The following is a 15,681-nucleotide window of genomic DNA, read 5'->3' as shown; positions in this document are numbered from 1 at the left end:
TCTGTAGTCTTTTAAATATTCTGCTTACAAATGAGAGTCTGTTATTTTTAAAAAACAGAAGTTTGTTATTTTCTTACAATGGGACACTTCAAGGTAATATCTAAGCCTGAGTGTTTTTCGTGGTGGGTTTCAATTTAAACATTTATATTTATATTAAAGTTCTATAATAAAAGATGAATTAAGCTGCATAAAGAATTCTTTTAGAATTGCACACTGGAACCAACACTGAACTCAAGATTTTTACAGCAAATATAAAAATTTATTTAAAAAAAAACACCACCACCCACAAGACAAAATTAAACTTGCATAAAAGGCAAAGTCAAAGTATTAAAGTAATCCCTAAAAGTGCTGCACAGTTAGGTAACTCCACCCAACCTGACAGAAGGCAGGTCCTGTAAGACGAGGCAGAGGAGGCGAGCCATGGGTGTGAATCCAGTGCCAGCAGCTAAGAGGTATAAATGAGTGACATCACGCAGACTCCTGACTGTAAAGGGACCCTCTGGGCCACTCATGGACACAGAGGCTCCTGACAGACAACAAACAAGGTTTACAGGTGAATGAACAATCATAAATACATACAACTTGACATAAATTGACATTTTATTTGTAGAAAAAGCTTTAAACAGTAAAGGAATGAATGATTTTCAGAATTAAGACAAGCAAGAAATGTCATACACTTTACAAAGTGCATACAAAATGCGTAATGGATTCTGCCATGGATGTCCTTAAATATGTACAGTAATATCACCAGGATTAACAGGACACACACACACAAATACTATACATACGACACACGTATACACACACCGATGTCAAGGTTGTCTAAATATTGTGTGAACACTCCATCAGGATAGACCTTAATCATCAGATAGACTTCAGAGCTCAGAGTGTTGCTAGATTGACTCTGGGGCATGAGGATGTGGTCTACTGGTGTGTAGGGCTTTGCTACTTCACTGCCTGTTCATAAGAAAACAGACATTTAATAAGTTTAAGAACAGTACTTGTTTAAGTAAAGTTTGTATAAGAATAGATCTAATTGTAAAATATATATATAGAGATAGATAGAGGAATCGAGATATTGGGCATACGTTGAGATAGTAATTGGGGAATTACCCTGAAAGGAAGCTTTGAGGTAGACATGTCTCCCCACAGGGACGTGCATATGTGCTCCAGGAGGTAACCGGAAACAGAAGAGCTGCGTGTCATGTGTAACTTCTTTCTTTGAAACCAATATACAGTCTCTGTAGAACAGTCCTAAGTTTCCAAAACAAGTTTCACAGCTGCTTTCACTCAACTGATGTGTGAACAAAGTTACTAATTAATGGCAGTTTTGTCAGACACACAACGGACAGGCAGCAGACTTACCCCGGTGTTTACTCTGAATAAATGAGTCATGGGATTCTAGGGGTTGACCCACTTGTGTCCACTTGGCTTTGAGCACTTTGTACAGGAACACCTCGACCTTCCCGACCGAACTTACTGCCTGAACTGCCAATACAAGAAAGAAGAAAAAACCGTCAGAACACAACAAATCTAACTTAAAGTACAGATTTTAGTTTGAATATGCACTGTATAAGGTTATGGATATCAGAGTGAATATTTTAGCTCTGAATAGTGACGATAGTTTTTGTAGATAAGGAACATAATAAAAATAACGACTTACCATTAACATTTTCTTCTACTTCATAAGAAAGACCTAAAAATCACATTGAATACTGTATGTAAAGATATAATACAAGCAGGTGGTCTAAACTTTGCTCGAGTTAAAGGAAAAAATACATTGCAATATAATTCAGTGCATTTTGTAATGAAATTTTGTGTTGAATATTGGTTTTTATTTAAAACATTAACCATTAACTGTTTCCCACATTACCCAAATTGTCTGCTAACAGTGATGCCAGAAGGCAATAAACTCTAACTTAACAGAGCGGTGCAGCAGCTCCTTGGGCATTTAGTCTGTCCTACTCTCTCACCTCCACATCTTAGCAGATCATGTTCCAAAGCTTCTGCATACTGCTGTCAACACCATCATGTTCATCAATTCTTAGATCATTTGCTGGACGAGTCGAATATTTGCAGAAACTAATTACTGTAAATTCGGTTCAACTGCTGCATCCTGAGTCCTGTCTGTTTTTTTCTTTGACTAAATCTGAAAAACCTTGAGTGACAGGAGAAGCTTTTGCTTTCCTGTTTTTGCTGTTTTGAGCTAACAGCAAAAATTAATTATTACTTATCTTTGAGAACCTCACATTTTTTTCCCTCCTATTAAACCCTACTCAACAGTGTAATCCTATGACATCTATTCTGTCACAACAATAAATCAAATACAACACTAACCAACAAAATAGCACTAGAATCACATCGTCTTATTTCATTATAAATACAGTTAATGGTTTTTCAGGGTGAAGTTTTCTTATCGGTGTGACAAAACCCTGAACAGTGTGAAGCATTGTGTACATTTTGAATGTAAAAATGAAGATCACACAACTCACTCCAGTGAAGAAGATATGACCAGTGTCCTAAGAGCACCTCTATCCGCAGCATGTTTCCTTTTAGGTCCACGACTGTACAACCAGATCTCGGAATCTGACCCAAAGGGAAAAGAGTGAGATGAGCAAGAGGAAGACAGAGAAGTCACAGAGAATGGAAGGGAGCAGGTTAAAACATAAGAGTTGAGCAGACAAACTGAAACAGCTTTCTTCCTCATTATAACAACATTATTATAGTGAACTACATGATGAAAACAGTCCAACCTTACGCTTGGTGTAAATAACAATATTAACGGTTTCCTCTGTCTGGAACCAGTCATATCTATGAAATGAAAGAAAGAAATATACATTTCTATAACTTTTTCTGGACCATGCTTATAAATATAGTATCCTTTGTTAAACACATTTATTACCTACAGCTAATAATTCTAAATCAAGTGTTCAATAAAGCTAAAAGAGCCTCACTGGAATCAACTGCATGCAAGATACAGGGCTTTATATGAGTATGCACATAAAAGCATACAAAAGCCTGATAAACCTGTATGATGATTCAAGCATACCGGGGGCGGTTGTCTTTCGGCGCTTGAGCAGCTGCTGAATCCAACACCAAAGAAGCAGGAGGTCCAAGACCTGAAGGAACACTATCATTTGTTATTCAGACTGTACAACTAATATTAATGCCTAAATGAATATTCCTTAAATGCAAGCTTGCATTCCTACCATTCAGGTGTGTGTTCTCAGCTTTCTGTTGCAGTGCTGTGGGAGCAAACAAACATCTTATTATCCACAGGTACAAATGATGCACAGCAAAAATGTCATTTGTAACTCGTCACTTTGTGAGGTTTAAAGTCATGTCTTAATGAATTACTCTTACACAGTCAGCACTCAATAACAAACTAAAAACTTTTCTGTTTTACTTTTAAGATTCATTTACACATGAATTAAAAATATGAGAATGTCTCATCAAACTTTTTAGGTCACTCAAATTACAGACACACAACAGTGTAAATTATATATATAATATTTACTATATATAATATATACTATATTACCAAAAGTTTGACCATCACAACCAGGTGCTTTCTAAACATCTCATTCCAGACTTAAACATAACTCTTGGCTGTTATAATAACCTCCAATCTTCTCAGAAGGCTTTCCAATAGATTTTGGAGTGTGGCTTTTGAATGTCACCCATTCAGCCATTGTGAGTATTAGTGACGTTAGACAATGATGTCAGGTGAGGAGGTCTGGAGTGTGATCAGAATTTCCGTTCATCCAAAATATGATCAGTGATGTTAAAGTCAGAGCTGTGTGCACACTTCATATCTTCCACATCAACTTTGCTGAACAAAGCCTGATATGCATTAAATATGCATTGCCATGATAGTTTTATTGATCTGAATTCCATGATTTATTCTAATAAAGGTAAACTACAATGCTATAGTATACAAAAGCATTCTATATAATTCTGTACATGCATACATCTTTGTGGCAAGATCAGGTGTCCACATACCACTGGACAGTGGAAACTCTTGTGCTTAAAGAATATTAATCATATAACATTAAAGGACATTTTTAGAAAGAATTGGTCCATACCTTTAATTGCTGTACTGGCCTTTACCACCATTCTGCCCACCAGGCACTCTTTCAACATGGACTCATAATTCACCCAACGGTGGACCTGTCAAAATACATGGAGCACAGTCTTTCAATGCTATCTGTAAAATGTACTCAGAAAAAATGCTCATTGCTGTACAATTTAGTGATAAACTTTACACAAGCAATATTGCTAGTACAATATCACTAATCTACAGACACTATGTATACTTTGTGTTAGAATCATTTCGCAACTTCGTATTTACCTGGTCAAACAGGTCAGTGCCATCAATACCAGCTGCCTTCATCAGCTCCTCCTCCCCACCAGGGTGAAAATCCATGTATGCACTCACATTATATACCATTCCTGAGTCAGAAGGGCACAGTCTGATATAAGGATTTATCAAATTGCTGAAGATGAAGTTTGGTCACAAACACTGAACACATCTGGAAGATCCAGTTGAAAACTCTATCTAAATCTGACCAGCTGCCAATGCACAGCCTTAGTTGGTCTAGCTGGTAAAGAAACAACTTTCTGAATTACTGCTACTGTGTGCACATTGCTTAAAGCGAAGTGGGAAGTAAAGGGAAGTGGTAGCTCAGTGATAAAGATGTAGGCCTACTAATCAGAAGATGAAAGTGAATTCAAATCCTAGGACCCCCAAGCTGCCTCTGCTGGGCCAGTCAACCAGTCTGACCAGCTAAGCCTGTGTTTTGACAGCTGGTAGGACCATACTGGAATTAATTCAAATATATAAAGCACTATTTTGAAAGCACTGTTCACAAGGGTGGAACTAAACTCTTTAAAATAAACAATAATCTCCTGTCTGTGATCAAAGTTTTATCAATTCTTCAAAATAAAGCGATCTCATAAAGTAACAACCTGTTGCATAAACAACATCCAAAAACTGTCTGTTCATTCTATAACATCACCAGAAAAAGAAAAAATAAAAGAGTGACACTTATCTAGATAAGACCTAATATAGGCCTCACCTCTTATACATGTCCAACAGTCATCTCTTGTGTTGTGTTTCTTTAGTTCCTCTTCTGTCACCTCGATCAATCTCCCCTTGAGTCCAGTCAAATCTCGGCCACTTTTAGTGAGCCGAATCCAGTCCATAAGACTATGACCTGGCTTTAGTGCCACCTAAATATACAAAAGCATTTCTCAGTTCTGTGAGTGGTTCTTCTGAAATTGAGGAAACTGTGCAAACTGAATTCTGAAGTTCTAACTTGACAGATGACAAGCTGGCACTAACTGGGAATATAAACAAAATCATCTACATGAAGAGCCAGATGGTTAGACACAAGTTGACAATTGATTAAACAGCCAACACACTAATTAGAGGACAAAGATCCAGACCTTGTTCCTGGGCTGTCCTGAGGAAGCGACTCTCTGCTGAGAGCTCACAGCAGGGAACGACTGTGACGGCAGGTTCAGCATCTCTACTCCTCTACAACAGCTCAGATTCACAATAAACACTGTAGTCACAGGGTTAGATTTCAAGCTTCACAGCAAACTACAACTTTACTCAAGCGGAAATGTCAAGTTGAGTCTGATGACATGTGAGTTCCTCAAAGCCAGAGCAGTTTCCCCATCCTACAGCCATCATTCTGCAGTTAAAGCTTCTCACCAGCTCTATCAAACCAGTTTTTAACCAAAATCAAACCAATCAGTTTCATAAACAATAACAACATAACACCACCGGCTAAGGTGCGCTGTTACAAACAAACGTCGCATAGATATGACGACACGACACGGTAATAAACAGCGCCCTCTAGCGCTAATATTTTAGCCTCACTAAAATAACTTACAAAGCAACGTTACTAAATATTAAGCAATGCCTGATATTGCTAAGAGTTTTTGAGGCTTTTAAACCCATACACTTCATTCTTCCTTATGTAATCTTTATAGATTAGAGAATTATAGCAGTTCCAGTCATCATGTAACAGTAATACATTGGTAAACCCTTGAGATTATATATTTATAGTCTTAAATATAGTTTAGACACTAACAAATGTCACTAATAGCTCGATTATTATTCTGCTCAGACGTGTCATCATATCTTTAAATTAATCAATTTTGCTTAAAGATTCACCGTTATATTGATTGTTATATTATTATGTAGAGGAAAGACAACATTGATTGAATTGATTCACTATTATCCATCCTTTGTTTGTTTGTTTGTTTTTATTTTCTGCTTATCTAGGTCACATCCTGAAGTCTGTCTCAGGGGAATCAGGGCACAAAGCACAGGACACGCTGGACATGGTTCCAACCCAACGCAGGGCACAATTACACCTAATTAGAGATGATAAAACCACCTATAACGCATGTCTTTGGACTGGGGAAGTCCAGAGACAAGAGAGAAACGTCCAGAGTGTGGAGATTATGCTGCATGCACACAGAGCAATGGCAGGAATCGAACCCATAGCCTTGGAGGTGCAGAGCAAGCAAAATACTTGAATATCATTATTCATATTTTTTTCTATAAAGAAAACAAAATTAAAGAAGATATTTCACCTTATTTTCTTTTAACATGTAGGAATAATGTAAGCCAACATTGTTGTCTTTCAGCACTATTGACTATGCTGATTTATTTCCTGTAGTCGTGAAGTTCTGTTCCACAATCCTAATGAACCGATTATGTTTGGAGCAGCAAAACCATGTGGATGTGCAATTTTACAGAAGACTAATCCAGGACTCCAACTGGCAAAATTCTTATCCAGAAATAACTTTATATCACTACTGTTTAAAACTGTCAATAGTTCATTCATGTAATTTACATGATAATAATTATAAATGATAAAATGGATGATAATCATCATTTTGACATCAGGGTGTTTTGTGGTGAAATGTAAAAAGAAAGTAAAATAGTCTGACCTTCAATCAAAGATGAAAGCAAAGACTGATAACATCTCTTATCCTCCATCTTCACATTTTCCCTTTTCTGCACTTCTTTTATTATTCTATCAAATTAGTCCAGGCCTGGATTCATTAGGATGTTACTCTTCAATCAGGAATTCTAGATTTTACTCAATCCCTGACTATTTGTTAGTTTCAAGAAGATTATCAGTGTGAGGTTAATTATCATTCTAGATGCAAAGTCACATTTTAATTAAAAGTCACCCAGTATGGCATGTGAACAGTACTTTAATGAAGACTTGTAGAAGGGGACATTTGTACATCCTTCATGGCTAATCTGCTTAGTGTCACCAACAAGATCTGGGAAAGAAAGCCTTTAAGAAAAATGTCAATGTAAAAGTCCTTAGTGAAAGTGTTAAATCACTATTGATGCATTTGAAAGTCAAGTGCAATAGTTTCCACATTTACATAATTGATAAATCCCTATTTAATTGGTTTGCTATAATCTTGTAAAATATAAGGAATGCTATACATTATTTCTGTGTGTACCAGCTGTACTATAAAGACAGAAATAAATCAATAACTACAAACACCCCTGTTATTGTTAGTAAATCTATTGATTCTTATATAAAAGGTGGATAGCATTTTTTTTTATTTATATACCAATGCTCACAGAAAGGGCAGGACAAGTGTGTTTTAGTTTGTTAAAAAGAAGAAAATTCACTGTGCAATTTAAAAATATTGTTAGGGAATGAAGCCTGATGATTCAGTTCCCAAGCATTAAGCAGATGGTCTTTATTTTAATCACATAGTACAGTGGTGATATCAGAGAGATGTGTTTATGATGATTGTGAGTGATGAACTTGAGGTAGATCCTTCAGTCCTGTAGTATATTGGGGTATGTAAATGGTGCAATTATTATTGGAGGAGTCTAATTATTGAAAGACCTTCTGTTCACTGACACACACACACACACACACAATTGTATAAGCTCCACTGCACAGTAATGAAGAGGAACAAGAGAGGAACGATAGAATGATGATGAGAGAAGCACCTGTTCATAGCAAGGAGCTAGGGAAACCAAAACTAGACACGAGTCCTAACAACTTTATGTTAACACAAAATAATACCAGTTAAACAATACATTTTAACAAATGTTCAAACATATCTATATTGTGTATTCTTATTTAATCTTTCTGGACAGTAGCTAGATTGCATTGACACACATCTATTGTTTTTAGATATCCATCCACAAGATGGTAGTAGTCCTCCAGTTTTCAGTCAACATGCAGTTTAACACTATGCATGAGGTGGCAGTCAACCATTAAAATAAAGCAACACTTCATTTCATGCATGAGTTGATTTTTAAATCCTTGTCTTAGCCAACTCATCTTAGAAAGAATTGCTCCTAAGAACGTGAGATTTCAGCAGTTGTATTGAGAAGGGATTTCTAGGATTGGTGCACTGCTGACTTCACCATGACATACCACAGAAGATGGGAATAAGTAAGAGGCAAACATGTAAAATAAGATTTAAAAAAAAAACTCACATAAGAGCTCAGATAGGTTCTTCACAAAAAAGTAACAGCTTTTTAGAGACCAACTGAATAGACTTTGTGCGTGTTTTAAAGTATGTTGCTCGACCGGGACGTGGATAAAATGGCCAGTGAGACAATGAATATGCATTATTTCACAGTGTTGTGCCATATTTGAAATATAATACACCTGGGAGGCTTTAGAGGGCTTTCTGAGGCTCTTCTTTAGCACATTCTAAAGTGCTCAAGCACTGCTGAGGGGAGTAGCACAGGTAACATAGTGATTGGTCAGGTCAAGTGTTTACGCTAGAGAGAGCAGAGCGAGAGCAATCTTTGCTCAGCATCCTCTTTGTCTACACTTAGTGAAGATCAATGGCTCAATGACGAAGCCTGCTATATTCATCGTGGCAATACTGATAACACCACTCCATTGCAGGGAACTTACATGCTTTTTTTTTAGGTAAGAAGCACTTGCTTGGATAAAATCCTTTACATTTTAACCTTCATTTCTCTCTTTCTCTCTTTCTCTCTCTCTCTCTCTCTCTCTCTCTCTCTCTCACACACACACACACACACACACACATACACACCCATGTCCCCCACCCACACACTAAATCTAAGCACAACGGCACAGGGTAGATAATTACAATTTCAAAACCATTTGCCAGATCATTACCACCTAATCCCCTGTTTCATCTGATGAGTCACGCGTCTCATTTAGCATGGTGCTGGACAGCTCAGAGTTCTTTTTTTCTTTTCATAAACATCACTGTCCCATGGTTTTCCGGTCCATGAGGGCCACAAGGGCAGCAAGAGTACACACATCCAGGCTAAAAAGTATAGGCAAAAAGAAGAAGGTTTTCTCTTGTCTCTTTCTTACTCCAGCTAGTTTGATGACTTGCCGCTCCCTCCTCCTTTTTTTTTTTTTTTTGCTCATTTAAAGTAATTTCAGAGTATATCCTTTCAGCATTTGTCAGCTTAGCACTTATTTGCAAACCTTTTATTTTCTTCATAAATAAATCATAAAGAAGATTTAATGATAACTATATTTAAGTGCTTGAGCTGTTCTACTTCTATTTCCATTCAAATTAAATTTAAATTAGAATCTGATTTTAATGCTTTCTCTCTTGATCACTTGGTACCATTTACAACAAAATTCCCTCTAACCAAATCAGACACAATTATATGTCAGGTTTACCTAATCTTTCACATGCGTTCAGCTCACCATGTGGTAAGAATGGACTAAATTACCATAGCAACAGTATCAAGCACACTGAATTGATAAATGGGCTGGATGATGTTCATTACTCTGTGTCCAAATATTGTTGAAAAATATTTCTTATTCCCTTTTTATACCTTTATAGCATTAATAATATTCCTATATATACATTAATCAATGCTGTAATGTATTTAATATAAATATGTTTATATTATCTGACTGGAGAAAGTCTATGCCAATGCAAGACCATAAGAGACATGATATCGAGCCAGGTATTTCATTATTACACATGTGACATGATTAGAAACAACACAACATTACTTTTTGCAACCAAAATATGGAAAATTATATCACAGCAATTATGTCCTAATAAAAGTATTTTTTTTAAAGATTTTTTTTAAATAATGTATTTTATTTTAAAAAAGTATTTTATTTTATATAGTATCCTTTATGATTAAATTAGATATAAATTATAGTAAACTGACTGAACTCCATGGTATTAATCAAATAATGTGACTACACATAGGTTTAGATTCTTTAGTATATATTTGTTTAGCCTGCTAATTTGTAACAAATATAATGAGCTAAAAGAATCACAAAAGGAAGTTTATTGGGTTTATTTTCCAGCCTCTCAAATCAACAGCCCGTGTTTCACTGGCCTCCATTTTGACCTCTTGACCTTGCCCTGAGTGACCACGCAGACCAGGCTAGTGCCGCTGCATTAACGGCACAGGTCCTTTGAAACGGAAGGCGTTAGTCCAAAAGGGCATAGCAGACCTTGCAGATGAGTTGGTCAGAACTCAATAAATCATGTCTGACTTGTGACCTAAGGTTCAGAGATGAGAAAAAAGGGAGATCAATGACACAGCTCATGCTCTTATGGTCCACCTTTACCTCCAGCTCTGATTTGTTTATGTTGTCCGCTCCTGGCTGAGAAAATGATTTTTAAAAGCAATCGACATATCACATGAAATGCTTTCTCATGGCCAAATTGCGTTACTCTGACACTCACCATACTCGTATTGATGATAGATGTGTACAAAACTGGAGCTTGATGTGCTGGAATGTTGTATTCTTCCAAAGAGAGTTCTGCATGAATGGAATGTGTGTTAATCTCAAACAAAAGCTTGAGCTATAGTAAAATTGATGCAATGGGATCTCCTACATCCAGATTCATAGCCACAGTCGGCTCCCAGAAGACAAGACCATATCCTATAATACAACTCAACAAATTATGTATTGAAGCATGCTGCAGCTGCAAAGCCCAAGCTAAATGAATCGAGGCGAAGCAGCAAAGAACGTATTACTGCAGTAAGAACATACACTAAAGTCAAATAAATCTTTCTTTTTTATTCATTTTTTAAGAATTAGGATCAGAATGCTGCTTTTACAACAGTTCATGCCATGTACAATAAATGTTTATGACCGCTTCAACGCTGTCGGTCACAGAATATAAATTATAATCTGTATAATAGGATGTAGAACAGAATTTACATCATTGCACAGAAATGAAATGCATTTTTGAACATGTACATTTAGAACCAGTGATTTAAAGCCTGTGACAGATATACATGCACACACACAGAATTCAACAAAAGTGTGTTGAGGGGTTAGATAGGTTGAATAAACAGTTATGTTATGTTTTGTTGTAATCCCTGTAAACCCAAGTCCAGACTACTTGCTCTGTAGAGATGAGAGCTGTCACTCACAACGTTAATCTTCTTCTCACCACCACCATCAGCTGATCCGCTTTGTGATGCAGCTAATTTTCTTTGTGTGTGTGTGTGTGTGTGTGTGTGTTTAAAATTCAAATTCAAATTTTATTCAATACACACAACCATATACATTATGATGTAAAAATATAGATTTTCAACTGACTATGTCATAAAAACTAGGGGATAAAAAATAATTCTTTGTTTGAGTTTTTGTATTTGTTTTAAGTAAAGAAGGCAGAGGTAAGAAACTTATTTGTAGAGAGTAAAAATTACAGAATGCAAACTGCATTTATTATCATATACAATGAAAAGCCTAGAACTGATTTTCTGATGTTCTGGAGATTGAACATTAAAAATCCATTACAGATCAATCATCTGATTCACATATGAAATATTAATGTGTGTTTGCAATATTGTGTGCTTTAGACAAAAATGAATCCTTTTTCAACAAATGAGTGTTCATTACAGTTCACAGATGCAATTTTAGGGCAAAAGTATTCTTGTGATCATAAACTGTTCATAAACACGTAATCATATTTGAAAAACATACGTCCACATTTTAAATGCATGTGATTTTTATTTCACAATGTCGCCCCTTGACAGCGTAGAAACCCGACAGCATAGTAAGGACATATTTACATTGTCTTCACACTACTCATACTGGTAACATGGAAAATGCATGGCAATGTCGTCCATTTAAGGGCCATATAACCCTTTGTCTCATTGTTGTTAGGCAAGAATCCTATTAACATGTTTGATCACATCTCAGTTCACACTCACAACTAATGAATTGCATCCTACTGCTATGTATAGCGATCATACAATAACATTGACCATGCTACTACTAGTGACATCGACTGGTTATTTTTCTAATATCCCTGCATCGTGTATATAGTGTCCTGGTGTGTGTCTGGTCTGGTAGTAGTTATGAGAGATGAATAGAGGCCTCGCCTCATGTTGAACTAACTTCGATTCTGCTGTGTGTGGGAGAACCGCAAGGGTTAAGGCACATGTTCTGAAACAACAGATTGACACTGGCCCCTGAGGAAGATGAAAAGCTCCTCCATCAGCCTTGGAAAATGTTGGCATAATGTGTTTTTATTTACTGGAACTTTCTTTGAACTTAAACACTGCATGCTTTTTTGCAAATTCTACAAAAACACGCGGATGCATTTAAGTTTTAATTAATAAAATCCAAACATTTTTTTCAGTGATCATATAAGTTTGAATGGTAATAATTGGTCTTTGAAATGTCCATGTGAGCTATAATAGACAATGTTAGTGTCATATTCAGAATAAAATGTGTGTGTGTGTGTGTTTTGTTATTGACAGTAAATAGTCTACAATGTCATGGGTTAAACAGAATGGCCCATCTTAAATATTCAACTCTTGTGGTAATTAGGTGCCTTTGGCGAACTCAGTTGTTTAGCGTGGAACGTGCAGGCTGGCTGACAGGCTTTATCAAGAGCACAGGGCATAATAATCAGTGGAGCAAATGTCATTATCTCTCCCACACACTCTTCCTCATTAACCTAACTTTGAAAATGAGAGTTGTCTTTCAGGGCATAAACAATAAAGAGGCAAAATGAAACAAAAGAAAAACCCTCTTGATTTGCCAACTGATAATGAAGCAGAAGCATACAGCTACAGTATGCACTGTAATTGCTGGACCTAGTTTCGTTTGCATTTTAAAAACAGATGGAGAGAAATGAAAAGTCGAATTAATCCTAAAGTGCAGGACTCAAAATCACAAATGTCGCTCCTCAGAGAGGACATGCTTCAGTGATATTTGAATTACATAATTTTCATGCTGGAATGTTTTGAAATCTTTACATCAGATAGAAAATAGGGGAATATACCAGCCAAATTTAGAATTGAAAGGCCAATTATTACTTCAAAATTTCATTCAAATATTTGCAGTAATGATCAGACAGCACACGATTTTCATGATTTAAAAATAAAACAGAAGAAAAAACAAAAAGAAAAATCTGGTAGCTATGTTAGTTATTCTTTTAAGAATTCCCACTCTACATATCTCTACATACATTTAGAATATAGCTAAACATAAAATATATTTTGTATGGTTAAAAAAACATGGCATCAAAAAACGTAGTCTAAATAAATGCATGAATGAACAATTTTTGTAAGAATATAATACAATTCATTTATTTATAATTGAGAATGTAATGTTTTTTACTTCTAAACATCATTAAATTACACAGTTAGCACAGGTATAAATGAATAGTGAACAAATGTATACTCTGCCACTGATACTATAATTAGTTTAGCAAAAACACAAACTGTTCTTTACTCTTTTTTCTCAGAAATGCAGGGAAAGCAGTAGAGGAGTACGTTCTCTTCAATTAATTATGTGATTAATCATTTGGTGCCCACTCTCTCCAAATGACTCCCACTGGATTTTCCGAAACCAAGTTAAAACCGCATTGCAGTCGTCTGCCCAGACGTTCTGGGTGAAATGTAAATCATTTGCATTTAAGTGCAATAAATGCACACAGCTGGAAGTGCTTGAATGAACTAAACCAGTGAACGCAATGTTTGAAATTTTACTTTGCATGTGGCATATTTTGGTTGGGGGGGGTTTGCTTCATGTTACAGTAAGTCATGATTGTTTTCTTCACCTCTTCCATATACTACATACGATACTTTCACAGCCATACACTGTTATGGCTGTAGAACTAGTGTACAGTAGGCTGTACAGTATTATTTAAAATTTTTCTCCCAGCAGAAACTGTTGTTCTGGATGATGTAGAGCATCAAGGTTGAGAGTTATGCCTGCCGGGCATGGAGTCAAGCTGAGTGTTAATGTGAGCAGAGTAGGAGTACAGCTGGCAGACACTCTTACTATGAAAGAAACACCTCCTCCAACTCTTCCACTCACTGTTCAGTAAAAACAGCAGCACTGTATTACAGCCTGCAGCACAAATTGATGTAATTAAGAATTCCCAGCATTTTCTACAACTTAGCAAAAAAAAAAAGCATATAACGAGATTTGTTATGTTACTTACTGAAAGCAATTCACTGAACGAACCTCCCCATTGAAACAGGACCATTCTCTGTAAAGTGACACTTCCATCTCTGCATCTCTCTGTTTGTTTTGTCTTTGCATGAGCATCCTAAATAACTTGCCACTTTCTCTCAAATAGACTCCTCTCTCTGTCACTGTTCACCTCTCCATCAGCCTCATTGACAGAAAAACACATCCCTACTACAGCCTGGAATAAAATCATTCTCTCTGTTAAGTACAAGGTTTATGTGTAGTAACAAGTAGGAGTGAAATTTCACACCTCAAAGATAAATACAGAGGCTCCCAGGCTGCAAGTGTGAATGTGCAGGTAAACAGGGTGACACTGTAAGCACAGCTGAGAGCGCTTAACTCACCCCTTACTTTCTGTAACAGGCTCGCTATTGTTCAGCAGTGATGCCTGTGGCTGTTTTCCTTATGAAAATTAAACCTCATTTCTCCACATGAGGTAGCACAAAAAAAAAAAAAAAAAAAAAAAAAAAAAAAAAAAAAAAAAAAAAAAAAAGCACACCAACAAATACAACACACACACACACACAATACAATGATTGTGAGGACCTTCTGACAAAATAATTAATGCAGGTTATTAACGCAGGGTTTACTTTATTCTAACCTAAGCCTTAGATTTTTTAAGCAATATTCGTCATGGGAAGAAGCCAAATGTCACTGTAGGTCAAAACTGTCACATATGTACTATATTTTTATATCGGTCTAAAATCTAAAACCACACACACACACACACACACACACACACACACACACACACACTACCTATTTGTGCCTTTATGTGTATTCATTCTTTTCTTTGCTAAAATCTTCTCAGAGTCTGACATACTACCAGTGCAAATGCTAAAGTCAGTGTAATATGAAAAAACAACTACAGATATTTATTGCAAACACCAAAATTACTTAGATAGACACTGAAGAAAACAGACTTAACATGTTTGTTCCTATGACCTGTTGCTGTTGGTAGATATACAAGACATCCTTCAAATATCTTTCCCTTAACATCAAACATTAGGGTCACCAAATTGGATCAAGCCACTTAAACCAGTTCATCACAGACAGTGCCTTGTGACTCGTTGCTATGGTGTTAATAAACTTACTATCACTAATGGCACACTACAGGACATCCAATCTCCATCTCCAGTCTTTTATTCTCTGTCTAATTATGTAGGTAAATATGCTTTGAGGAAAATTACCTGTAGTAGGAGGGTGT

The 15,681-nt window shown here is 36.3% G+C and overlaps 1 protein-coding gene across 1 annotated transcript in view; it reads right to left on the bottom strand.

Moving 5' to 3' along the window:
• Positions 1–5,824, bottom strand: part of LOC132845780 (cytochrome b5 reductase 4) — a 7,623-nt gene extending 1,799 nt beyond the window's left edge. Inside the window, exons 1-13 of the mRNA XM_060870039.1 lie at positions 5,449–5,824; positions 5,079–5,232; positions 4,352–4,452; positions 4,086–4,170; positions 3,210–3,245; positions 3,050–3,119; positions 2,754–2,811; positions 2,493–2,586; positions 1,664–1,696; positions 1,366–1,488; positions 1,114–1,254; positions 808–957; positions 376–526 (exon numbers count right to left, since the gene is read on the bottom strand). Coding sequence (XP_060726022.1) covers positions 376–526; positions 808–957; positions 1,114–1,254; positions 1,366–1,488; positions 1,664–1,696; positions 2,493–2,586; positions 2,754–2,811; positions 3,050–3,119; positions 3,210–3,245; positions 4,086–4,170; positions 4,352–4,452; positions 5,079–5,232; positions 5,449–5,529 — 1,277 coding nt within the window. The 5' untranslated portion in view covers positions 5,530–5,824. The remainder of the gene's footprint in view (positions 1–375; positions 527–807; positions 958–1,113; positions 1,255–1,365; positions 1,489–1,663; positions 1,697–2,492; positions 2,587–2,753; positions 2,812–3,049; positions 3,120–3,209; positions 3,246–4,085; positions 4,171–4,351; positions 4,453–5,078; positions 5,233–5,448) is intronic.
• Between the last annotated feature and the right edge of the window lie 9,857 nt (positions 5,825–15,681).

This window comes from Tachysurus vachellii, chromosome 5 (genome assembly GCF_030014155.1).
Source record: "Tachysurus vachellii isolate PV-2020 chromosome 5, HZAU_Pvac_v1, whole genome shotgun sequence".
NCBI classification, from domain to species: domain Eukaryota; kingdom Metazoa; phylum Chordata; class Actinopteri; order Siluriformes; family Bagridae; genus Tachysurus; species Tachysurus vachellii.
The sequence above is the reverse complement of the archived record's forward strand: the minus strand, read 5'-3'. Positions and strand labels throughout refer to the sequence as shown.